The sequence below is a fragment of the Chroicocephalus ridibundus genome, chromosome 2 (genome assembly GCF_963924245.1).
Source record: "Chroicocephalus ridibundus chromosome 2, bChrRid1.1, whole genome shotgun sequence".
NCBI lineage: Eukaryota > Metazoa > Chordata > Aves > Charadriiformes > Laridae > Chroicocephalus > Chroicocephalus ridibundus.
Genome location: NC_086285.1, coordinates 114,607,209 through 114,634,593, shown reverse-complemented (window position 1 = coordinate 114,634,593; position 27,385 = coordinate 114,607,209). Strand labels below are relative to the sequence as shown.

At 41.1% G+C, this 27,385-nt stretch overlaps 1 protein-coding gene across 1 annotated transcript in view; it reads left to right on the top strand.

Moving 5' to 3' along the window:
* ARHGAP28 (Rho GTPase activating protein 28) overlaps positions 1 to 27,385 on the top strand; it is an 81,183-nt gene that overhangs the window by 41,718 nt on the left and 12,080 nt on the right. Inside the window, exons 2-9 of the mRNA XM_063326586.1 lie at positions 2,983 to 3,185; positions 7,764 to 7,981; positions 13,599 to 13,686; positions 15,631 to 15,788; positions 19,972 to 20,137; positions 20,252 to 20,343; positions 22,455 to 22,532; positions 25,710 to 25,872. Of these exons, the coding sequence (XP_063182656.1) occupies positions 2,983 to 3,185; positions 7,764 to 7,981; positions 13,599 to 13,686; positions 15,631 to 15,788; positions 19,972 to 20,137; positions 20,252 to 20,343; positions 22,455 to 22,532; positions 25,710 to 25,872 (1,166 nt within the window). The remainder of the gene's footprint in view (positions 1 to 2,982; positions 3,186 to 7,763; positions 7,982 to 13,598; positions 13,687 to 15,630; positions 15,789 to 19,971; positions 20,138 to 20,251; positions 20,344 to 22,454; positions 22,533 to 25,709; positions 25,873 to 27,385) is intronic.

Sequence of the window (27,385 nt, the reverse complement as noted above, 5' to 3'; positions counted from 1 at the left end):
ATCCGAGCTGAGATAACAAGCTTCATACACGAGGTTCTCAGGAGACTTTGTTCAGCTGATTTTCCAAATAAGCTCCGTACTTTTAATTTTGTTGTAAATGCACGTTAATTACCCAGGAACCTTAGACATGTGTGATAAATCTGGTTGTTGCAGCGGTTGTTGCCATGCTACGTGGTCTGTTTTGCATTTAGCTTTTTGGTATGGTAAAATTACAAAATAGCATACTCGCTGTGGGGAGAAGAGAAACAACCCACCAAGCCTCTTTCTTCCTAATATGGTGAAATAAAAAGCCTTGGTTTGAGCTAGCTGAAGTGCTGATGGAGTCAAAGAGCAAGGATCAGTCTGGTGTGGTGCGTGAAGAACACAAGGGTCATGGTCAAGATTCACACTGGGAGGGCAGGAAATGTTTAAATTCCCTGACCATGACTAAAAGATGGGAGCCAGCGATGCTATCAGGGAAAAAAAAGCCCTCTTCTCATCCCAGCACGTGTTTGATTCCAGACTGGCGAAAGCATTCCTTCTTGCGATCGCTGGCCTGGGAGCTCTGGGCTGTGCTATATAGCGGATGTAGGGATTTATTTTTCACAAAGGTTTGTACTAAGCAGGGATGTGAATTGCTCCGTTGGCAGCAGCGTTGGGGGGCTCAGGCAGAGCCCTGGGCCACAGAGGAGGCCAGGGTGGGAGATGAGCCCCCCCGGCACCAGGCCTTGGCCTCTCTCTCTGCTTGTACAGCGCCCGGTGAAAAGGGGCCCCAAACGCTGTTAGAGTGCCAGGAAGTTTTGCCTTTTTCCTTATTTGTGCTCACTATCACCTTTTAAACAAAAGAGCAGTAAGCCTTTCACAGCAGTAAGCCGCTGGCTGGCGGGAGCTGTTTCCCCCGTCCCCACCAGCTCCCGACTGAAGAGGTGGGTTTTTAACGGCGGCTCCTCAGGCGTTGTGCTTCTGCCGGTTACAATCGCTGCCTGGGGACGCTTGCTACGGTATTAATTCATGATACTTAAGTCCTGTGAGACTTGCAGGGAAGAAAGATAGGTGAAAAACCAGAGGCCGCCACTTCCAGGTTCATAATTACAGTAACTGCGCTTTATCAGGTACCCCAGTCATCTGAGGCTTTGCAAACACAAGCCGACTGAAAAGCTTGGCTCTCGCCAGAGGGAGAGCTACATGGAAAGCGCTCGAACAGCTTTAACCACACTTGTGTCACAAGTTCCTCTCAGATTTGGTGACTGTGGCTTGTTCTCATTAAAAGAGTAACAGTTTTCAGTGCTATGTTTAAAAGCAAACAATCATTTGCTGTTTATGAGGGGAAAAAGGGTAGAAACACTGAAGACAGATAGCACTTCTCTTCTTGGAGGACACGTGTCTCCGCAGCACCAGAGTACATTGTCTTCTGCTGAAACGTTGCCGCCCGTCAGAAAGCTTTGCTTCCCAGCGTCTGACCATGAGGATGCATGGGCAGGTTTGGCAGCTGAAGCGTCTGTACAACACCTCCCTGTGTTCAAAAAGGCGCAAAGGCCTAAGCTTTGCCCTTTTAAAACACTGGTAATATCCACAGCTGGGTTTGTTGTGCTCTGTCGCTTCCACCACAGCCCCCCCGCCCCTCCCCAACCTGGGGCCCAGACCTAACCCAGAAGGAATCGCCTGGGACCACCCAGATGAAGCGAGGAGGCTCCAGGAGGCTTAGGGAAGCAGCCAGCCCCTCTCCGGCCAGGGGGGATGCAGCAGAGGCACCAGCACAAAAGGGGTAAAAACACGTCCAGTCAGCGTTGTTAAGTAATATATTGTTTATGCATCCATTACGAAAACTTTGACAAGGAGGGAAATACTGAAAAGGAAGTATCTTTTTTTTTAGTGGAGTAAAAGTGATGTCTGTGGTTTTAAACAAAGGCTTGTTGGCAGGATGATGCCATAAAGAAAAGGAAGAGAAAGGGAAACTGCATTTGAATTAATTCAGATAAGTGAAGGCCAGAAGACCTTATGACAGAATTTTCCATTAATTCCTGTAGTCTAGCTCTCTGCTGTGATTATGTTACCTCCTGACTCCTTTGTACAAATGTTGTTGTGGTTATTATTACTGTTTACTGTAACTACTGCTAATTACACTTACAAAAGCTTCTTACAGTATTGCAATTGTAATAATGTGAAAGAACAAAGTCAGACAAGACTTTTGTGGTAGGTATTTTACAAGATTTTGTATGAACTTGTATAACTGTCTTCAGCTGTAAGAACTTACAGTGGGAAAAGACAAGAACAAAGGAGTAAGGGACAAACTTCTTTGTTTTGATTCCATCACTGTATTGAATCATGACTTGAAATTTGATTTTTAGTGAATCATAATTTTTTTTGAACCTGTGATCAAAACCTTCTGTTTGGCCTAAAACATACTATTTCATTTCTAAGACAGCTTTTGTTAAAATTTCATTTATTTTAATTTCATTTTTAAAATGGAATATTTTTAAAGGATTTTCAAATAAAAGGTAATTATTCTTCTGAATTAAAATATTTCAAGTTTTTAATTCTTTTCTGGAGCCAAGATGAGTTTGTAAAATATTTCCGAAGTTTGATTATTTTTTCCCAAACAAGTTTGCACTGAAACATTTCAGCCAGTAAGCAAAACAGAAAGGGATAGAAAGAGAAACTGAGGCACAAAGAAGTTAAAATATGTTTCCAGTGTCTCATTAGATGAGTATCCAAGTTAGTGATAGAAATTGCATCTCCTGAGTCCCCCTTTAAGGTGTAAAACACTAAAGGATATTAAAGAGATAAATTATTAGATGCAAAATAAATTTCCAGCCATAACTGTTATGAGTGACAGAGATCATGAAGACCACCAGTCTTCAGGATGGTGGTGTGTGCTTTGCTGACAGCATCTTGTTCCCTGCTCCCTAGTACGGTCATAGTTAAAGCCCTAGTTGTGTGCTTTGTCTGTGCAGTACAAGTTAGAAAGATAGAAAGATAGAGTATTTTCATCTCTCTTTTCAGAAAGTCTCTCCCTCGTTGTCGAAGAATTAACAGGATGCTTTCCAACGACTCGGCACCTCCTCCTTCATTCAGTCGCTCCAACTCACAGGCCTCCATGGACAGCACCTCCATGGAGGACTTCTGGTGTGAAGTGGAGAGCATCAAGGAGAGCAGTGAAGATGGATCTGAAGAAGCAACGCTCTTGGAGTTCAAACCTGCTGATGGTAAGCACAAGAACACCACTTCTTCCTCACACCTTGGCTTTGCCTCGTCTCTTTAGTAATGCCTTGGTCTCCTTCCTATTGTCATCCAGTATGAGCATAAGTCTATAATCATTGTAGCTCTACTTCTGAACATTACAGTCAATGTATGAGAGACCACTGCAGAGAAAAAATAATTCAGATTTATGCACTGGGGCTGGTAATTGACTTCTGAAGCAGGTTTTTTTTGCACCACTTTTGTTTGTACTTCAGGAGGACAGAAATGGTGTAATTCATAAAAGAGAGATGCCTAAATTAAACTTCATCTCCAGCATTAAATAAAATAAACCAAAGCATATAAAAAGACCAAAAAGTTCATTTAGTGTACTGGAATTTTCAACTTTCTGGCTTTTGGTAGGATATAATGCAGAAGTTATGAAAGTCTTGAAGTTGTTTTTTAGTTAGATATCATTTGCTGCTATCAGAAATTTGATAATTGGCTGTTTGGCCGAGATTGTCCCACTTAGATGTAACTCAAGGAGAGATTAGAGATAAGTCTGAATACATGGATGCCTACATCATTCAGACTCCCCACTTGTCAAAATCCATTCATCACTTACACAAATTATGCTGAAGGTATTACTACATCATTCTGTTACCTTAACATTTCCCCTTCTCATTTTTCATAATGTTTTTGGAAAAACACGTAATAGTCTGCACTAGCTTGTTGCAATGCAGCTTTGTATTAGATGATTTGATAACATCTAGAACAGCAGTTCTCATTTTTTTACAGTTATGACCCCACTTACAAATGCATTATATTGTGCAACACAAAATATCAGGTGTTACTATAGGATGAAACCAAATTTTTTTGAGGTCATGACCCACTGATAACTGCTGCAACCGTTCAGTGAATCATGGCCACTAGACTGGTAACTACCGATCTAGGGATAGATTTTGAAACAATGGTGTGTTCTTTCTATACAATTATTAACACAAGTGACAATGTATTTTTCTTCCCTTGACGTGCAATAGGATGTCATTAATTCTGCTACCAGGAAGACGGGTAGAAGGGGGGAAAGGGTGCTACTTTATTAAGCAACCAAACATGTAACCAGTTATGATAAGCGTCCCACAGAGAGGTATCTAGCTCCAACCACGTACCATTTCCTTGGGGAACACCTCCCACTCACTAGTTCCAGGTAGGGGTCTCCTGGAAGCAAAAGGAGATGACCTCCATTCACCAGAAATCTCGGTCTGCTATGAGGGTTATGGTCTGGCAGCTTAAATCCAAACTGCACTGCTTTGTGCTGGCTTGTGGTCTCAAATAAAAATAAAACAAGGTGTAACACTGAAACTTTATGGTTATTGTTATGGGAAGGCAGAAAAGCAATCTGCCTCAATCAGCTTGACCTTATTGGGAAAATTCCTGTCTGATCACGCCCTCTACCTTGGAGACTCCAGAAAGAAATTGTGAACCTCTCGGTGTCTCCGTCATGCAATTGTCAGTGTGAACTGGGTGTCCCTGACTTGTCAGCATGGTCAGGGGAATGTCACATATCTGTGACAGATAAGGTAGTAGGACAAGGCAATATAGGAGCCCATTTGCCATGTTCTCAGAAACTTTTCCATCAGTTTCATCACTGCTGAGCTAAATCTTCACAACAGTGCAAATTCTGCTGCTGTCCCATGTTACCTTTTGTCTGATTTCATCTCATTACATTGCATTGATTTTTTTCCCCTCTGTCCTGAATTAAAAATGAGACTGCAAGGTAAAATGCAATACATCTCCACACTTAATTTATCTTCATACTGTTGTTTTAAACACATATATATTGCATACATTCACACACAACCAGACAGTGCTTGTTCTAGTTGTTAACTTCAGGAATATATTCAGTCTGGGATTATAAATCTTGGAAATAACACTGGAATCTTGGAAGTAATTACAAATCTTGGAAATAATAGCTTCTATTAAGCTCCTAGTAGGATAATACTCCTTGCTGAGGATCAAAACACTGAAAATCAATGTAGAAGTCCTCAGGGCAAAATTAAAACAAATATTCATCACCTTTTTGAGTTGCCTTTGACAGGAAGAGGTGCAGAATCCATAAGAAGGAAGCCAAAGGGTGATAGCAGCCAGGCACAACTGATATTGTCGAAACCACAAAGCATTTTTTTGCTAGACCACATGTGCAAGGGGAGGACATCAGCACACTTACTCTGTTGACATTAGTAACTAAGGTCAAGAAAGAACAGAAGATAATAACAAGTGATACGAGGGATGAAAATGTAGGGGAAGAGGAAGTCGTGGGGTACTTAAGATGGCAGCGATGCTCAGAACTGCTTTAACAGTGTTACAAGGCTGGGATGCTGTTATTTGAGGCTATATCTGAAATTCAAAGAAAGGCACACCTCTTTCCTGGCAATCTCTGTGAGAAAAAGAGAATTACCAACCAGAGGGAACCCTCTTGATTATCTGTTTGTCTTCTGTTGGAGCAGAATCAAACACAGTATCAAGACCCTGCTGTATAAGTAGCTACCGCTGTAAAAATAATGTTTTGTGAAACAACATGTTTTTCTTTTAGCCTTTATTTAAACTTATGTGTCATAAAATTTTGAGGTGGTTTTTGGTGCCGAAATTCCTTCTCTTTAATAGTTGTGCTTCTCTGGTTGTTGTCGTTATTTCTTAGTCTATTGTTTTTGAGTGGTTGGAACAGGAAAAGGGCAATAGCCAGAGAAAACAAGTCACAGGGGTGGCTGGTAAGCAGGCACAATTTCATGTCTGCTTTACTATTTTTCATAGCGTCATGAAAGCCAAGTTTGATTAAAAACTAAATTCTTGGAAAGAATATGAGGACAAAAGCCAAAATGAATGTAATTAAGAAACTGGAACATGAATGGATGTGGCCAGAGCAGCAGCACACAGAAATGAGATCTTGTTGGAAAGAAGAGTGAGGACAGCAGAAGAACCATAGGTTCAAAGCTTACAAAGGAAAGGAACAGCCTGTCGTCCTACCTGTGGATGAAGAAAGTATCCGAGTGGAGAAAAGCTGTTTCGCAGGATACAGGGCTGTTCACGCCCCATCTAACACAGAGCAGGGGTTTTAGAAGCAGATATTTTTGTAGAGCTTTGTAAAGAGACAAGGCAGTTAACAATGAAGTCAGCGAAGGCACACGTGTAAGATGCTTTCACTTGTCCTTGCAGTCCAGCCCTGTAATTTTCTTTTTTGTGTATCCAACTGCCAAAGCGCAGCAACTGGTATCTATCAATCTGCCGGCATTCTGGTGTCAAGAAGAGGCCATAAAGGGAGAGTGGAAATACCAACCTGCCATTAAGACCCATGCTGGGACAAGAACAATAAGTGCATTCACTAGGTGTTTTATAGAACATGCTGCAAATTAATCCATTTCCTGTTTGACATGTTTATTTGTAATAGCTTTTCTTCAGTCAAAGCTGGAATTCAATTATTGTCTTGTCTCAAGCAGCACATTGCTGAGCTAGGATTGTTCACAGAACTAAAATGAAGGCGCTCAAAATCTCCTATGTGAAGAGGGATTTTAAAAGACTGACTGTTTACTTTCAAAAGCAAACAAATAAAAAAGGCAATGACAGCAAAATTTAAAATTACTAAAGGATTTAGAGAAGGTAGAATGGGAGCTTCTCCCTGTCCTATAGTGACAGGGGGTATTCATTTAATGTAACAGGTAGCAAGCTGAAACCCTGTATTGGGCTTGTGTGGCAAGGTTTTGGTAGTGGGGGGGGCTGCAAGGGTGACTCTGTGAGAAGATGCCAGAAGCTTCCCCCATGTCGGATTGAGCCAGGGAAGAAAATACTTTTTCACCCAGTGCATAATCCCACTATGGAACCAGCTGCCATGTTGAACCAGTTGAGAAGCAGGTATCGAACAGGATTCAAGAAGATATTAGTCACTAATTAAGATATCAGGAAATGCTGGGGTGTAGAGTGCTAGCCAGTCTTCAATTATTAGAAATCAGGATGATACCTGGCATGCAAAGATGGCTATTTCTGCATCTTCCACCCCTACCCAACCTCTTTGACACCTGTCTTACCTGCCCTTGTTCTTTAGTGAGCAGCTCTGGCTCTTAATCATCTTCTTCAAAACAGGCTATTGGACTAGGTGGACATCATACTTCTCTCAGTGTGGCATCTTCACTGGCTGTCTGGAATACCAGTTTGATTTCCACCTGCCAAATAGCTTCATCCAGTACAACATGGTATAAACAGTAACCAAGGGGAATTACACTCTTGAATGAGGGGTTAGTTTTTAGCAAACTTGCTGTGTCAGGCTGGGCGCTCTACTGCTTTCTTCACACAAGTGTATTGACGCTCAGGTTAAAAAATACCACTTCTGTTCTTCTCCTAAGCCTCTCCTGTGCAGACGCTGCGAAACTGAAATTTGTTTTGTTGATCAACAAAGCGTGTTGATAAAATTAAATTAACTTACACTTATGGCCTAAGATTGGAAGTGAAGTCTTCTCAGGTAAAGGCTAAGGCAGCAATCCACCAGGCCACCTCCCTTCCTTCAGCCCCCTCTCCCTCCCATGCCAGGCCTGGTAACACACTCTCTTTCTCCACAGAAGGGGAGCTGGAGGCAGAATGGCTGCAAGATGTAGGTTTGTCTACGTTGATCTCGGGAGCTGAAGAGGAGGACGGCCAAGCCCTGCTGTCCACTCTGACCCGCACTCAAGCTGCTGCTGTACAGAAGAGGTACAACACCTACACTCAAACCCTGAGGAAGAAGAACAAGCACACAGTCCGGGATGTGCGAGACATCTTTGGCACCAATGACTCTTCTGTAAGTAGCCAATGCATCCTAGTGAATGCTTATGAGATTATTTTTTATGCATCTTGCAAGTAGTTCATCTAAGCTTCTACCAGACAGGAACTTTTCTCTGCTGACAATGTACAGCCAGCCAGTAACAGTACCTGACACTAAGTCCAGACTTTTAATGGTGTATTTACTACAGTTTGAGAGGAAAATAAGAAACCAAATAAAATAGATGGTGCACAGTTTTGCAACTAACCTGTAACATAATTTGTATCTATTGCCAGCCTTCCTTCTGCAATCTCCTATCAAGACTAACATTTACTCCCTTATTTTTTGGAAATTGGTGAGTTACTCTTGGCAGCTATTCAAATTTTTGCTGGCTTCTGGGGACACTTGCTATTTACTCAGCAGTCTCAGCAGTGAAGTAAAACTTCTGTAATGAAGCAACTGGGGTTCAAATATGCATAAGCAATTAAACACCTGCCAGCATGATTGCAACTGGTACACTGGCAGTTACATTTCACTTACATAGCAAATGAAAATCTATTAACTGTTCATTTGCTTCATGGCTTCAGAAATGAGCATTGCCTCTGGTGGTTTCATCCACTTTTCCCTGAGGGTAGTTCTAAAAGTACCAATTCCAATCCCTACACACTTTGATTTTGGTGAATGCAGCCAACGGTGTGAGTTTAGTCCAATGCTGAAAGCAACACACGCACATGACTTCACATATGTCACTCATGATATCTTAAATGGGAGTCACCAATAAGCTCAGAAGTTCACCTTTGAAATTAATATTAAAGTTCTTGCCATTACAAAACCCCAAGAAACTCTTTCATTATGAAATTGTTTTGTCCTTCGCTATTGGTGCTGCATTCTCCTCAAGGCTTGGCACCCTGGATGAATTTAAACCAAAAAAATGGACACAAAATGGTAGCTGCATAGTTATATTAAAATTACAGAGACATAATGGTTGGGGAGTTAACTTATTTGTCCCCAGTTTTAAGTAACTGGACTCTTTTGAACCTCTAGCACCTATCTCACAAATATATCCAGAAGCATCCAGTAGTTTCCTGTGGGCAGAGTTTTTTGCATGAGAAATCCTCAGGCATGTTTGCATGAACACTAAAAAGTTGATGGCACTTCTTATTAGATTAGAAACTTCTCCCTTTTCAAATATCTGTAAACCTTAATATGTTTAAAATTTTAAAAAATTACAATAAAGCCTAAGTTTCCTAATAAATTTCAATCAACCAAATAACTGCACCTGTTCTTTCAGATGGGCACATTATTGATCGGGTTTTGACCTGCTTATTTTTCACCTCTGTTTCTCACTTGCTAAAGGAATCAGGAGCTTCAACGCCATTGCCGTTCAAATCACTGTTTTACCTCCTCTGATATTCAGCTCACCCACTAGTTCTGCATTTTGAAAGTCTGAAAGATAAGACTGGAAAAGTAATTAAGACTTCGAATTCTTCTTCCCACAAAAATATGCAGTTCTGCAGGATGCTTACCTAAATGTTAAGCACAGCTCCAGAGCACACCATCACCTCCCTCTAAAGGACTGCAAAACAGATTGTATTTCTAAAAGCCTGCAAGGTTCCTAAAACTCTTTGGGCATTCCCATTGACCATTGCTCCTATCTCTGCTGCTTATTAAGGGATTTAGAAAGTTTTTCCTAATTATCAGCTCCTCAGGGACGCATCAAAGGGGAGGTGTTTTGCCCGAAGCTGAAAGTTTTCTGAGCAGCCCTTTGTAAGGGGGTGTCAGCTCACACTCTGCTGCCTCTTTGGGCATGGCACTACAGCTGTTAGTGAATCTTTGCAATGAATCAGTTTGGGAAAGTGATCTGGGATAAAAACCACCCAAACAAAAAAGAGCAACAGAGAACGGGGAGGGGCAAATCTTTCCATCAAAGCTGCTGAAAAGAGGCTGGTAAAAAGACTGCTTGAAATGTTGTGCAGGAGTTTTGCTTTCCCATCCTGTTTTTCAGTTGGGAATGGAAGAAGTAAACAAGTTGCAAACAGCAAAACAGCTCTAATTGCTTCAGCTAACTCTATAATCCTCTCCATTAGGAGGATGGACTTACATCTTCTTCCCAACAACCTAAGCATTACAGAAGCCTAGAGGGAAGGGTCACAGGAAGGATTACTCTCTTCTGTGGCTAATGATGACAGAAAAGGTGATTATCTCACTAGGGTAACCTGAGATGAGATTTAGGGAACCACTGAAGAAGCATAGATAGTTGTCATCCAGAGAGTGGGGGGGGGGAGAAAAAGAAAAAAAAAAATATCTTTGCCCTGGTTTCTTTTCTCTGTTCTGAAAAAATTTGCTTGCTAAATGTTCTGATATTACTGCCTGGTGGCCAATGTCTATATGGGTCAACACAGAGCAAAGGGTTTTCCCTCATCATGCCTTGAGGTCCATCCCCTCAGGGCAGGAGCGTTCCCTCAACAGCCCAAGTGGACTGAAATGAAAGGAAATGAAGTCTCCTTTTGGCGGGTTGTGGTTTGTTCTTTTTTTTCTGCTGGCCACCCTGGAAAGGTCCTGTGATCCTGGGCACAAAATGCAGCACCTGTGGTACCTCACCCCTCTGAGAGCGATACCTCGGTGGAGCTGCCTGCACCAGCTGAGGTGCCTCTGCTCTTCTTCAAACAGGCCTGCTTGCAGCAGACTTGACTGACAAACACACAATGGAGATTTAAATTGGATAGTTTATTAATCACAGTGGCCTGATTTTCCTTACTGCTGGTACCCCGCTGCTTTCATCAGAAGCTATCGGCTCTGCTAGTGCTCAAAGCCTAGAAAAATCAACAGCAGAATACAAACTGGGGGGAAACATTGATTTTATTATTGGAGGGAGGAAACAAAGCATCATGCTCATTAACAGCCCAACCCTGTACATTGTCATCTGCTAAAACTCTTCAAGACTTTTAGGAGCATTTTGCTTGAGCAATGCATGAGAAAATCATGTCCTAATTAAAGAAGAATCACAAACTAACCCAGTGCTATTTGCATGAAAAGGCATTTGCGATGACAGTGCTTGGAAATATGAATATATCCAAAGCATGGGCAACTGGTATCCTGACCATCCTGACCATCCTACTGGTATCCTCCTTTGCCTTTATTTCACTTAGCTACAGGGCTGAAAATAGAACTTGGTCACTTGGTGCTCCAATGATTTGTTTTTACATCTTCTACAATGAGGGGAGCTACTAAAGAACTATCTATCTACCTCATGTCCATCTTTTCCTTGCTCTTCTGGTTTCCTCTTCCCATTGGAAATTCCTGTGTACATTGTGCCAATAAACACTGGGCTCATTTTTAGTATCAGATAATGAGAACTGTCTAATGAATCACTTTCAGTCAGAAATCAGGACATGAGAAGTCTTGCCTTTGCTGGAGCCCCAACCAAAAGAATAAAGCGGTCCTGCTTTAGTTAAGGACACAATTTGACTCATGGCCTTTCACATTCACTAAGATATGCACTTCCAAAGTTTTTTAATCTTCTTTTTTGCTAAAGGAACAACCTGGATCTTGAAAATTCATGCATTAAAGGGGCTTTATGCCCAGTCTTCCCTTTCTTTCTATCATATTATCCTAAGATTAGAAAAAAGGGGGATAGGAGGGGTTGTTGGTCCTGTTTGGAAGAGATTTTCACAAAAGAGACAGAGATTTGCATTCTTTATACAATCTTCCAATGGAGGCTGGGAAATGAGACCAAGGATACGAGGTTTTTAGCTACCCCTGATATTGCACCTGGTTCGTGATATTCAATTGACACAGGCTAGAGCAGCCTGCAGGCTCTTGCAAGCACTGCTGGACACGAGGCAGAGTTGTGCTGCCAGCTCCCCTCTACCAGCTCCACCGTGCTTAGCCAGACCGGGTTGCCGCAGCTGCTCCACTGTTGATTTCACCTGTGTAACAAGGCTGGAAGGATTATTTTTTTTTTTCTTAATAAATTTGATTTACTGTAAATCCATGCTGAATACTGTTCATGGGGTCAGACATTTTGAGCAGTGAAAAGCCAGTTGCTAATGTTTACCATTCATTTCTACATCTGGATCATAACCAGCAGAAGAGCTACTTTTATGTTTGATTATCCCAAGTTGCTGAGGCGAGTTTAACTGTCTCCTTACTTCAATACTCCCACCTGAAATTTATCTCGCTTTTTTATGTCCTAAAACGTCTTGTGTAAATGTTATGGGATCCTACAGTTCTTCTTTTAAAAAAAAAAATCCATGGTCCTTAACAGTCTTCTGGCAAAGGAAGTCTATGTGACTCAAATCCTGTTTGCTATCAAGTTTGCAGGCCATTGAATGTACTCTCTCAGGAGAGATTTTATTCATGTTACATTTGACTTTGTTACCCAAATAGCTCAGAGGATAAGACTGAATAAAACAACTGCAACATTATTTCAGGCTTCCAATTGGAAGAGCTGCCTGTCTTTTAAATATCTGGCATTTTTTAGCAACTTGAATGCTGCTCCTGTGCATTGGCTACAAATGGGGAAGACAAAATTTCTGCCCTGAGGCATTGCTGCTTGTTGATAAACAGCCGATTTAGCAATTTAAAGAGCAATTTAAACAGCAATTTAAAGAGCAATTTAAAGAGCTGCTGTTCTGGGCTCATCCGGGCCCTCAGCTGCAGGTTCAGCTGGAAAGCTGGGGCTGCTCCATCAGGCTTGTGGGGGGTGAGGCATCAGGTTTGAGAAAGGGGGGGGCTCCAAGGGCTACCAGCAGGATACAAAGACAGATGAAAAAACGCAAGGCTGGTTTGGGGTACTGTAGTTATTTTCACTGAGTACCCTTCAGAGTATTTTTTAATTCCTGACGTTTGGGTTTTTTACCCAAGAATGTGCAGATGAGCTGCTACTGCCCTGCATGCACACAAACACTCAGATTTGCCTTTATGATGAGTCCCAAAACTGCTGAGAACAAGGGCAAAACTCGGCTGCCAAGAAGCAGCAACGGTGCTTGAAAGTCACCCCCTGGGCTTCAGAGCCCCATCTCTGCTGTGCCACACGTGCTTCTCCCCATTTTCACACAGTGCAGGATGATTTCTGGAGTGGAAAGAAATGAAGTTGACTATAGAAAAGGTCTTTTTTCCAAAAAAAATGTTTTTTCAGTTCACTGATAAAGTGTTAGTATATAACCTGTGGGAGGACATCCCTCCATTAATAATTTGCTGTTGCTCAAATCCTGAAAGGGGGTGAACAGCCCGATTTCTGACAGGTGCTTGTGAGCAGCGGATGCTTGACATGTGTCAGAGAGTCCTCAAAAAGATTTGTGGCCAAAATGATTAAAAGCAGGATGGATTACAATTTGACGAGGACCTTTCGCTTAGCACAATTATGTACAGCAATTTACTTAGCTAATTTTAGTCATTATATAGGACAGGACTCATTAGCTACAGCAAGCTGCAATATTACTGACCTCAACATGATCCAAGTTTGTGCAGCCTGGGGAAGATTAATTCTCGGGCTTGGCTATGAAAAATGTGCTCTGGTGAATCACTACAGGTTGTTTAAACTTGGCAAAAGAGTGTAAACTGAAAATGATAACGCTGTTGCTTAAACTGTAGCAGTTTCTGTCCATAGACGTTTACCTTCACTGCAGTCTGATCATTTTTCCTTGCCTATCAGCCCACATTTGAGACAGTTCCAGTGTCACCAGTTCCTTCTAATGGTATCCAGCTTCCTGGGCAGAAGCCAGTTTGGAAATCAGTTAGCTGTGAGTATGCCAATGTGTAACCAGTGTTCACTTCCTCCTAGGAAAATGATAGACAGAAAGATCCTTTTGTGGTTCTGAGGTTAGTCTCCTCTTTCATGTTGGGGCCATGCTGCATATATTTCCTTAAAATTGTTGTCAGCTTATTGTCATGCAGGAACCAAAGTTTCCCATTCAAGACCTGTGTTGCACAGACACAGATTGCTGCCCTTGAGGCATCGGTGACTAAAAAGTACTCATCATTGCAAGACTGGGAATGTAAAAATAAGCTCTAAACAATACGGTGCAGAATTTGTCCAAAATATGTCAGTGGTGTATTTTCTTGTTGCAAATCATGACAAGAAAGATGCATATTTCCTTCACATTTCTTCTCCAGTACTGCAGAAATCATGGCGTTAGAAATTTATCATTTTTCTGGTTCTGCCCTATTATTCTGGTCCACTAGTGGTGTTATTTTGGACAACACTTAAACACTTTGCCCTGACAGTGACTGGCAGTGCTAATGAAAATGCTAGCTCTGCTCTATTCAGTGTCTGGATAACTGTCAGCAGCCTTCCACAGGAATGCCTGTCTTTTATTTTGAAAGCTCTTCCCATCACCATTGTTCGGGGCTTAACTACAGGGATATCAACACCTGAGTTTTAAAACCAGTCTTTTAGATGTTTACCTCTGGATATCATGCCATAGGCATTTTCCTTGATCGCAAAAGCTGCTCTGCTGATACCTCTGCTCTGCAAGTAGTTGTACTAGAACAGATGGGGAACCAAATGTCCAGGGGTACCATGGACAGTCTGTGGATGGATGGAAAGAGAGACGGAAAACATCTTAAATGGCTTGGCCATTAGGTAACATCTAAGGCCACAGTTCAGAAGCCAGAAGCCACTTAATAACACACTTAGCTTTTTCAAACCATACTTGCAAAACAAAAGACATTGGAAAAAAAGTTTGTAAATGTAAATGCAATGTATCTGTAAATGCAATGATTCAAAAATCATGGGGCATGCACATGTTTATAAAACATGTAATGCTTTTTATTTCACTTTCTGATTTCCATGGCTTTTGAATGCACTTGGGTCACATTAGTAAACTCTTCTCTGCAGTCCCGGGGACTAAAATTTTACTTCACTTCCAATGAAAATTATGATTCTGTTCCAATCGTGTGTGTCTAGGAGCTGGACTTTAAGGGAAAATGTAAAATTGTCCTGAGATGTGAGAAATCAGTCATGAAAGTTGGCAACACTGGAACTTGTGCATGTTATCACACTTTGGACTCCATAGCAATAGAGTATTTCTGTACTTGCTTCTACTGATTTCAGAAATTTTCCTCTGGTATCCACTAATCTCTGCAGGTGACTAAATTTTAGAGCAGAGCAATAACAAATTTCACAATATCTACCAGAAATTCCAGTAGATAGTGTTTTTTGAACTGGAAGATTGTACATTGAGTCCTGTTTTGGTGCTACACACCTAAACTAGTGACTGTGAGAAATATATGTATGTGAGCATATAAATATATGCAAAATGTCTTATGTTTGTAAATAAGCCAACAGTGGCCTAAGAAACTGTGTCAACAGCATTTTTCTGTCAGGAACTTTTATATTTAATTGTTCATTACACAAGTGCCAACACAGTTTGCTGGCCTGGGTAGACAACGATGGAGTACAAAAAGTTGATAATTGCTGATAAACAGGAAGTTCCAGCTTGACTATCTTTCTCACGAAAAGCAACAAGTTAAATAATCTAAAATGAAAATAAGGATTTTATTTCTAAGGGGTTATTTCCTCCAGACAAAACAGGAACATGCTGTGGTTTACACTGAAATTCCTTTTGAAGCACTTCCTTTATTACTTTTTCAAGATTTTTGTCATCTTAGTTGAATTTTTTAATGTCTCTGTACTAAATGCAAACATATATTCAGCATTCATATATAGTTTCCCTTATTTTCAGCTAATAGTTGTCTAGACTGTGGACAAGATAAAGGCAGCACATCTGTAACAGAAGAGCTCTCCTATGAGGTCTCTTTCTCAGAATCCATTATGGTCCTTCCAAAAAGCCAAGAATGGCCGAAAAACCAGAGGTTCAAAAAGGAAGACTCTGCTTTGCCTGTAAGTTTGTTCTGAAAATTTTTCCTCAATTGTTTTCTTTAACCCAGTAATTTCCTACATCATGTCCCCAGCGCATCAGAGTGCGTTAGGATGCATTAGCTGTCCCTCACTATGTGTGCTTCATAGAGGCTGCCTGCTGTGACTTCCTACCGCTTGTGACTGATTCCCAGAAAGGCACCAAAGCTAAACTGGATATTCAAGCCTGGTTTTTACTTGTACCCATTGCAGACGAATAGGTGTAACTCAATCCACAAATACTGCATCATCCACACATTTTTTACATAGAAATAAAGACCACTTACCGGCACTAAAACTAGCAATCCTTTTTATTACTGGTCTGCTTTCCTACTTTATTCCCCCACAGATCATCTGCCTTTGTTAACACAGGGATTTAAAATCTCTTCGCAGATGAAGCGGGGAAAGCAAGCCTTAGTCCTGCAGCAGTACTGCTGTCTCCAATCAGTATTCAGTGCAATTACGCTATAAGGGATACTACGTGAATGGTTAAAGGAAAGTTTATCGTATCATGTCATCCAACCAGACATACACCAAGCAATCATGTCATTATGCGAAATCATTTCTTCAAGTCAAGGAATTCAGTTTTCTATTTCCATCAGACCCCACAACTTCCATTTCTGAAATCTGGAGCATTAGGTTTATGCTTCAAATAGCGCTTTTTTAGTGAAATGTATGAAATAGTTGTAAATTATTTGGAAGCGTTTCCTAAATGTTGTGATGTCCTGAGGTTCTGAACTAATGATGACGATCAGAGGGCTGGAGCACCTGTGCTATGAGGACAGGTTGAGAGAGTTGGGGTTGTTCATCCTGGAGAAGAGAAGGCTCCGGGGAGACATTCTAGCAGCCTTCCAGTACCTGAAGGGGTCCTACAGGAAGGAAGGGAAGGGGCTCTTTATCAGGGAGTGTAATGATAGGACGAGAGGTAATGGTTTCAAACTGCAAGAGGGTAGATTTAGATTAGATATCAGGAAGAAATTCTTTACTGTGAGGGTGGTGAGGCACTGGAACAGGCTGCCCAGGGAAGTTGTGGATGCCCCATCCCTGGAAGTGTTCAAGGCCAGGTCGGATGGGACTTTGAGCAGCCTGGTCTAGTGGGAGGTGTCCCTGTCCATGGCAGGGGGGTTGGAACTAGATGATCTTTAAGGTCCCTTCCAACCCAAACCATTCTATGGTTCTATGATTCTATGATAATCCGAAATTGTTGCTATCCATGCAGACATTGAATTCTCTGAGAATTATCCATTTGTCCATCTCAGGCACCACCAAGGAAGAAGAACCTGAGATGCAGAAGTAAGCTTCCCTCATGAAAGGAGAGATAAGACACCAAGTAGATTACAACTGGTGTGAAATCCCTGTGCTTTAGTGTGTCTGGTTTTTTTTGTGGTGTGGATAACTTGGTGTCTTCTGGAGAGTAAGGTTGTCTCAGCATTCATCATGATTTTGGCAAACGAAGGGTTCATCCTTGCTCCTTCTAGTAGGAAACCTACAATCCCAGCCTTCACCACAACACACACACACACACACAAATTGTTCTCTGCAACAGCTCGGAAAATTTCCAGTTGCTAGAGCAGGGAAACTGGTGACAAATGGGGAAGAGAAGATGCCACATTGAATATCGTGGATCTGTGGATGCATAATTGATTACTGTTAGAAAATGCCAGCATTGTGCTGGAGATGAACTATTCTGCATGCAGAGCATCATTTTGTGTGCTTGGAAGAGTACACGAGAAATATGCCAGGTCATCACAAACAGAGAGTTTCTAAATAAAGTCAACAATTGTAGCTGTTGACATTGGCATTTCTCTTATTTCATATGCTGCCACTCGTGGTATTGGGTTTTTTCCATAGTGGCTCAGACGATAATGGGCCCCAGCAAAAAATCACCTCTTGCTCTGTTACACAGAGTGACCAGCCACCTAAACTCTGAAGGACTGTCCCCCCATTCCTCAAGGTGGGCCAACAGGGACAGACTGAAGTCTGCACAACATCCAGCTTCCTTGACAGTGGGTTCTCCAGGGCAGGTTTATCCCATTAATATAACCAGCTTCATGGATAGCACATACTGAGCTGCACGGAGAGAGATTATGTGTCATAAAATAGCATGTCCCCTTCAGCTTCCAGAAGAGATGATGGTTGGACTCAATGGTCCCAAGGGTCTTTTCCAACCTAAATGATTCTATAATTCTATGATTCTAAGAGCCAACTCAGCATCACTGTCTGCAGTTTCCCCAGTGTGGGACCGTGATCAATGTAACTTGAAGATATTACAGACCTAAGAGTCAGTCAGCATTTCAGGCCCATCTTAGTACATGGTACAGTTCCACATAGAAACAACATGTCATACAATATCAGACATGATCCTTAGCCAAAACACTAGTAGTTTAATTTCAGGATGGTGTAGCCTCCTTTAGTGCTGCATACTGTGACTCCACTGTTTGTAAGAAAAATCACTGGAAAATTGTGACACTGGGCAGTAGAAAGAGGCCCAGCCCCAAACCTTGTGTTAACACTGCATCACATCATCATGACCCTGGGAGACAGTCAGCCACCATGGAAAATCATTGTAGCTATCCTTTCTAATCAGTTTTGGAGTGTTTGTCATTTTTTTCTTGGCAAACATACTTTTTCTCTTTCCTCTGAGAAAATGTACATATACTGCATGACTTTTGCTTATTTTCAAGATGATTTATTGTGTTTTGACTGCTTTTGGACTTTTTTTCATCACTGGAACCAAAATACATAGATATTCTTCAGTATTTTCTGTGTCTTCAGAAGACTATCCTCCATGTAGCTTTTATTACATTAAGTCTCAGCATAAGAGTAACAGTGGTATTGCTGCATTCTGGGGAGGTAAGATTGTGGCCTAAAATGCCCCAGACAGCATATAAATTTGTTTTTCCATCCCCTGCACTCTTTATCCCCCAATTATGATTAACACCTTTTGAAAGAGCATGTGCAATGTGATTTAGGAAGTCCTAACCTACTTGATCTAGATATCCCTTGTCCCCTCTTACTTTTAAAATCTGGTGTAAGTTTAATACTTTTTATGTTTACTTTTTTCTTAATCTGTTTGACTGGCTTCATCTAAAGATGGGTTAAGCTTATTGAGTCCATATTTGTTTAAAAAGGGGAGGACTGGGATGAAATATCCAGAAGCAAAACATTATTAAAGGCTGGGTTTCCACTCAGTTCCCTAAAGGGAGGAGATGATTTGTAATGCTACTTATTTATACCTCTGACTAACAATTACTGGTTTAAATTACAACTAAATTAAAAAAGCATACAATCCCAAAGATCCACAGTTCTTTGAAAAGCATGGTTTTTACTATAACGTTATTATGTCTAACAATTATGTCAAAGTCTGATGGGTATTTGTTCTTTTTGACATTTGTACAAATGCTTCTGTCATGACGCAGCATTCCTGGCTCTGGTCCATGGCACTGCAGTTTCTAAAATATGTAGACATCTTCACATGCCCCCAAATTACTAAGTATCATTTAGTTCAAGCCTACTTGAATAAATTATTCCTTAGCTTCTGGGAGTCCTGTTTCTAAGCCTAAATCTTCCTGAGTAATAAAAAGTACCAGTAAATTGACAGGTTGGCATCAGGACTAAGTGATTTTGCTTCTGGGCTTTTCCTCAGGTCTTCAGTTTGAACTGTCCTATAAGACCTCATAAATTAATAGTAATATGCAAAGCAGGCATGGGTTCATTACACAAATAGATACACAGTTGATATACAACCATACACATGATGAAATATGTCAGCTACTTCAACAGCATTCAAAGATGCTCTGCGGGAGGCAGAGGCAGATGCAGAGCAAAATTTTATATCCTGCTGAAACTGGGCAAAAGTTTAAAAGTAGCACGTAGCTCATTTGTCCCAGCTGGAGTACAGGCACTAAGGTTAATACCTTTGCTCCAGCACCACTTACCAGTCAAACTGCAAGGCAACATGGTGAGCAAGAAGCTCAATTTTATGTGTCAGATGGATGCGAGTTATGTCAACATACCAGGCCAAGATACAGGGTTGTAGTTCAGCTCTTTGGTGTTACCCATCTACCCTAATATGACTTCCTATCCCATACGGGCATCTCTTTCAAAACAAAAAATTCACGTCCTGTAATTTTTGTGCAAATAAAGATGCAACCCATCTCTACTGTAGAAATTCATCGTTCGGAAAAGCCGGTTTGGACTGACAGAGGTTGGAGACCTATCTCCTGAAGACATGAAGAAGATCCGCTACCTCTCCCTGATTGAGCTAACGGCCTTCTATGACGCACTGGGGGTGGAGCTGAAGAGGAACCGCGCAGAGAGGGTGCGGGGACGAGGTACCGTGCTGTGGCATCCCCATGGCGGCCACCTGGGCACTGCTCAGCATAGCTAAGAAGACGCGTACGAGACTGTGTTTTCTCTCTTTCACATTTGCTGTTATTATTTTTAAGAAAATGGTCTGTTTGGAGTCCCTCTCAACGTATTGCTGGAGAATGATCAAAAGAAGGTTCCTGGAATAAAAGTTCCCCTCATCTTCCAAAAAGTGAGTATAATTCGTCTTGCCGGGCTGCTGAGATTCATTTTTCCATCATTTGCACTGACACTCAGTGTCAGTGACACACAGTCATCAGATAAAAAACGATGCAGGCTTTACAGACTTGAAAGTGTCTACTGTCTGTCTGTCTGTATGTTGTGGTCTGAAAATCCTGTGACAAGGAGACAAAATTTGCTCTTTTTGTGTGTTTTATCTGTGGTGGGAACCTCTTTCAATTTTTGTAATTATATGATGCCATATGGGAAACTTCAGGAAAGAAATGTCTGGCTTTCTGTTTCCCTTTCTCATTAAATTAGGCCGCTGTGCAAAATTGTGTGTGCAGAAGTGGCAGAGTTGAGTTGTCTCAGGAGTTTTAATATCACATGAATTCAAATCATAGGTATTACAGAATCACAGAATCTCAGAATGGTAGGGGTTGGAAGGGACCTCTGGAGATCATCTAGTCCAATCCCCCTGCCAGAGCAGGGTAACCTAGAGCAGGTTACACAGGATGGAGTCCAGGCAGGTTTTGAATGTCTCCAGAGATGGAGACTCCACCACCTCTCTGGGCAGCCTGTTCCAGTGCTCTACCACCCTCAAAGGAAAGAAGTTCCTCCTCATGTTTAGGTGGAACTTCCTATGTTCAAATTTGTGCCCATTGCCTCTTGTCCTGTCCCCGGGCACCACTGAAAAGAGCCTGGCCCCATCCTCCTGACATCCACCCTTTAAGTATTTATAAGCGTTGATAAGATCCCCCCTCAGCCGTCTTTTTTCCAGACTGAAGAGACCCAAATCCCTCAGTCTTTCTTCATAAGAGAGGTGTTCCAGTCCCCTAATCATCTCGGTAGCCCTTTGCTGCACCCTCTCCAGCAGTTCCCTGTCCTTCTTGAACCGGGGAGCCCAGAACTGGACACAGTACTCCAGGTGCGGCCTCACCAAGGCAGAGTAGAGGGGGAGGATGACCTCCCTCGACCTGCTGGCCACACTCTTCTTGATGCAGCCCAGGATGCCATTGGCCTTCTTGGCCATGAGGGCACATTGCTGGCTCATGGTCATCCTGTTGTCCACCAGAACTCCCAGGTCTTTTTACACAGAGCTGCTCTCCAGCAGGTCAGCCCCAACCTGTACTGGTGCATGGCGTTATTCCTCCCCAGGTGCAGCACCCTACACTTGCCCTTGTTAGCAGCTTAGCTATTATTTCCAGAATGGAAGCAGTATTTTATTGAGGTTTGTATGACCAGTCAATGTCATTTATGTAAGTCATTTGACAGTACAGTGACATCCAGCTGGATGTCTTGGAGACAGGTACACAGGCACAAGCACACATTCAGTTACACAGGTTTATGTGGGCTTGAAACTACAACAAATTTCCCTGTAAATACTGACAAAAGGGGAAGTGGTGTGGAGTGTCAAGGGAAAGACTGACATGACTTGAATATTTACATGACTTTGCAATCAGCTCCACAGCTCCCCTGTCAAGATACCATGGGAAATTAGAAGGATCCAACAGCTCAGGCAGGAAGCAGAGACAGTGGTGAAAATCCAGAGCTGTATGAATAAATGCTAGGAATGATTTTTTTTTGTCTTGTTCTAAATTATGTTAAATCAAATCTTCTTTATTTTTTAAGAGTGGAAAGCCTGTTTGTCTATTCACAGAAATTTCAAACTAAAATATCCTGGGATCATTTTCTAATCTGAGTTCTCAGTTCCCAGGAACGTATGTTATCTATAGACCTTTCCATTGTGCTCCTTGGGGAAAGACTTAAACATTTCTCAGAGGTTAATTTTCCCTCAAAACACCATTGTGTTTTACCCAGTGTATCTGACCCTTTATTAATACGTTTATGTGTTAAGTGTTCTATAGCAGTGCCAAGTCTCAAATCAAGGACGCAGGGGCCTATTGCGTTATCGGTTTTCCGTACTCTGCATACTCTGTATTTCAGGGTCAGGAATATGGAGAACAAATTAGGAAGGTTTACTTACATGAGCTGGCTTGTTTTCATTAGAAAATTACATAGAAATGTATCTTTTTCAGATTAGCTTCAAGGATATCTAGACTAAAAGAAAGGTAATTAAGTGCTTCTGAGTATTTTCCTTGGTTTTGTTGGGTTTTTTTTCAGTTGCTGCTCAAGCTTGAGGAAACAGGTTTAGAAACTGAAGGAATTCTACGAGTGCCTGGATCTGCCTCCAGAGTCAAGGTACACACTTGTGCCAGTTTTCTGTCTCCTCGACCACAGACCCTATGTAAAATAATAGAGCACATGCAAATGCACACTGCACATAAATACTGATGTGTGTAGATCAGCATTTCTATTCCTACCAGTGAAAGGTCAGATGGTTCCTGGGAACCAATAAATCACAGAACATGTGGTCTATTGCTTTGCATTTGTTAATGTTCTATATAAAGCATAGACTTGACGTTGAATGCAGTTTTTCTCCACTAAACATCGAGCGATCCTTTCAGCTTATCTCTGTCATCCAAAATTGCTGTGATCTTATCTCTCTTTTAATTTATTTCAGAAATCCAGAGTTGCTAAACTGAGCGAACTTCAGATAAAGATCTTAGTCTATGTAATTTTAACCTTTGTGTCATTTTATTTCTCATTTATCTTCTGTGATCTCACAATTTCATGTTCCAAGTGAGAGAAATTTGGCCTGCGTTTACTGTTTGGCAGCCTCGAGTACTTCAGGCTATTTGCAGGCTATGAATACAGGCTAGTTGGTACCCAATAACCTGACATTGCGGTGCAGTAATGCTTGCAATTGTTTCTCCAGACTAACTTGATTCCAGGAGCTGGAAGCCTGTGGCAGAGGCAAATTAGAAAAACAAGTTTGTTCTGGGCTTAGTAGGTCTACCTCTTTCCCAGATTTTTGTTTTTTTCTAGGTTTTTTTTTTTAATCTGGTTCAAGCGACTTCTTATAGTGCATCCCAAGAAAGCTAGTTCACTTTCTAAGGCAGGAAGTCTCAACATCGTGGCAGCCACATATAGAGTAATGTTGGGAATTGCTAAACATTGATGGGCTAAGGATCATAAAAAAATGACTGTACAAGAAAAAGCAGCATTACGTGAAATGCACCAAAGTTAGGCAGTAGCATCCCAGCTCCCTTTGAATCTGTGGCATGATAAAAGCACTCAGCACCTTGCAAAATGCCACATCTTGCAGAAGAGGAGCTCCGAATTTGGCCTGTACTTTTCGGCTTCTTCATTTTTTCATACAAATACTTCAAGTATTATTTCACACAATCTCAATTTTTTCCACCCTCTCCAGGGAGGTTACACAGCAGGGCTGTGCTCTACCTAATTAAATTACTTTCATATTCTTTGCATATACCGTACCGTGTCTTGTTCACTTCTTATTCACAACCTATATCCAGGGAGCTGCTATGAGATATGACTTTATATGTAACGCTCCTAAACTGGGTGGTAAGTTAGGCTGTCCATATGAAAGTTTTAAATTACCTGAGTTTTGGCTTCATTTAAGTCTGTCCAACGAGCCAACCAGCAAGAGAGAGATTTTTTCAAAGCAGATCCAGATTTCATCCTTCAAAGCCTTCATACATTATTATGACATTAGGATTTGAGGGCATTCCAATTTTATTTCAGTCTTGTTTGGAGAAAGAAAAGGCATATGGAAGTGATTAAAGGTTACTCTTCTATAAAACAAAGAATAGAAGAAATAACAACAAGTTTCCCTCTGTAATCTTGTTTGTAACAAAAGCTCCAGTGAAGCAAAAATGCACGATAGCCTACTGTAGGATCAGTCGCATTTAATAAAAAAAATTGCGAAAACTTTTTTTAAAAGTACTTATGTGCATATACATATGTATATGGAGGGGGGAGTGTATAAAATATACGCATATGCTTGCCTGTGTGGATGTATATATTAAATGTTTACGTTTCAAAAATCTTGCCTTCTATTTCTATGGATTTTTCCCAGTCCTCAGCAAAAAATGTGGCGTAGTTTTTCTCTCCCCTTGTGATTTTGATGAGGTGAGGATTTCTGTTCCACATTTCCCAGTCAGTTACCAGGAGAGAATTTAATCCAGGTGTTTGTATGGATTATGTGTAAAGGATGTGAATACAGAGGAAGCTGAGATAGCCCAGATTACAACCAGCAAAATGTGCTAGTAAAAATGAGATTGTAACAGTATATACCAAATTCTGAATGACTTTCTATTTCCTTTTGTGCCAGCCATTTCACTTCATTATGTGTGACCATATTTGATGTGTAATTTCCTTCCATTCATGTGAGGCACAGTAAACAGAATCCATTATTTGAAGTTTTTTGTCTGAATGGACTAAACCTTTTTGTGTAATATTAAAGTACGTTTGACAAAAACATGATCTGAAACCTGAATATTAGCTACAGTTTTGATTTGTCGTAAATGGTCTCACAAAAAGCAGCAACAAACTTCCTATAGATAAGGCAGTGTTTGGCCAGTAATAATTGTGAAAGATGCATAATTTATGGATATCCTTCTGTTACAATAGCCTCCTTCAATCGTATTAACCCAACACATTTTTGAGGAGCTTGCATTTTCTAAACAGTGACCTGGGTTTGAAGCCAAATTCTGTTCCTACGAGGAACCTTACTGAATATATCCCACTCACAGACGTGTGTGAAACATTGATTAGTTACCCTCCAGAACGAAACAGACCTCTGCTATAGAGCAAGATGCTGACACTGGAGAACAAGAGGATTAAATGGGCACCCAAAATGGTATAGTCATTTCTGTCCTGGATATCTCGCAGGTTTTGAGGCGTTTTTTTAGCTTGTATTAAGTGGAGGTTTTCTGATAGGAATGGTTTGATACCTTTACTTTTCTATGAAGCGACCAAATCTAATTACAGCTATTCTAAAAGAAAACATCCTTCTAAAGACAGGAAGACCTGAAGTTTAAAGCCATTTGCTCCAGGCCCACAGATTTGGATGCCAACAGATTGTCTAGCAAGTTCACTAGCAGTGAGGAAGAAATGCCACTCCTGTGTGATTTAAGGGTCAAAACCTCTGGAGAGTGTTTTAAACAAAAAGAGCATCTGCGCTAAAAATCGTGTGTAACTGAATTTTCTGTTTCTAGTTCTAAGACATTGCACAAAATTTTCTTTCTTTAAAATGGTTCAAATGGGTCACTGGCAGAAATCTAGCTAATGCAAACCAAATTTAGCCAGGGTTGCAAAATACCCCCAGGAACCTGATCCGTTAACCTGCTCTGAACTCCACACGGCTGTACCTAGGCTGCTACTGGTTTAGGGCTACTTTAATTTAACTATGCTGTCAACCTGCCTGTTGTTTATAATGGGATTTCTGAAGCAACTTCAAACTGCTGGGTCAGAAGCAAGGATTAAAGGTCAGACATTCCTTTTATCTTTCAGAATCTCCACCAAGAACTTGAGGCAAAATTTTATGAAGACACTTTTGACTGGGACCAAGTACGAAATAATGATGCAGCCGGACTGCTGAAAATGTTTATAAGAGAACTCCCAAGCCCCCTCTTCACAGTAGAATATCTGCCTGCTTTCATCACGCTAGTGGAAAGTAGGTGGAAAAGGAGTTAGTATGGACTGATCTAGATAAAATGTAATAGCAGGCATTACATTTTTTTCTCTCTCTGAAGCAGAGAGAAAAAAACATGTAATTTTTTCCTCTCTCTGAAGTAGAGAGAAAAAAGGCCTAGCACATTGTCTAAACATTTAATACATTTAATTTTTCTGCATGCTTTCCTTTTCAAATGGAAAAAAGTCTCTGCATTTTGCTAATAGCATAGACTCATTTTGTGAGTGACACAACTGCTTAATGCGAGATTTGAAATCTGTGAGCAAACGCTGGCCGAGCAATGACTTTCATATATAGACTTTGATTCACACAAATTATAGATTTCACAAATGAAAGTTTCTGCAAGGTGAATTCAGGTCACTGCCCTTCAGCTGATATTCTGTTGGATCTGTTTTATTTCTCTCCAGGTTTATGTTGAGGTCAGAATATTCGTACAAAGATATATGTGGTCACGGAAAGCTTCAGGCAGTCAGGTTTTGTTTTCAGTGTACATACACCCTCTCCTTCTCAGTACATTTTGTTCATTTCTCTTCCAGCCAGAATGCAGTAGTACCTTGCAATACCTACTGACTTCATTGTGAATTCACTTGAGCAAGGACAGAGGGAAACTATCAGGATGGTAAATTTATTAGGCAAATTGGTACGGAAAACTTAGAACCCTTATATAAGGTTGCAGCCAAGTTTTCAGTGTCTCTATGAGGTAGTTTAAAGGGCACAAGGAGGTGACTCCTTCCTGTAACTTTCACGTAACTGAGTATGCTCCTTGTGAGTCCCAGACTGCGTGCAGTTACAATCACTTACCAGTTTGGAGGAGAAGACTGAACATGAGGTGTTGGTGAATTTATTCCTTTCAAACAGATACGCTGTCCACAACACACACTCTTTTTTTCTCCAAACCTCTCTCATCCACCCTGAGAGGAAGCAAATGACAGACCTTCTCCAATCTTCTCCACCCCAGCTCTTCTAGTGAGCTTTGCACAGCATTAATATGTACCAATCGCTGAAAATATGATGGTATTTTGTAATGGACAAGGGGCTCTACATTTATCTAGAGCGCTAGACTTGGGACAAATACTTTTTAAGTTATAAGCAATCAGTCTCCACTCTAATGCCACAAGTGTTCAGCAAATTACTTAATAACAACAGTCTGAAAATTTTCTGAAAGCAAATATCGATTTCAGTTTGAAAGGGGGAAAATCCTTGATGTACATACAACAAATTCTGACCACGATATCAAAGAGAAACTGGCTAATACTGAAAAATATTGGCTCCTCGCTATTTAGACAGAATGTTATAGAGCCTTTTCTCCCCCTGTGACAAAGACCCAGGAAGATGAGAAAAAATCTACTCATTACAATTGTTTTTATATTTGGGGAAAAGACTATGGTTAATAAATATCTAAACATGCTGGTCTCAACTGGCTAGTGGTTGCTGTGTTGCCAGAACCGCCGACCAACAAGGGTTTTAGAACAAAACAATTGTAACTAGGATTTGA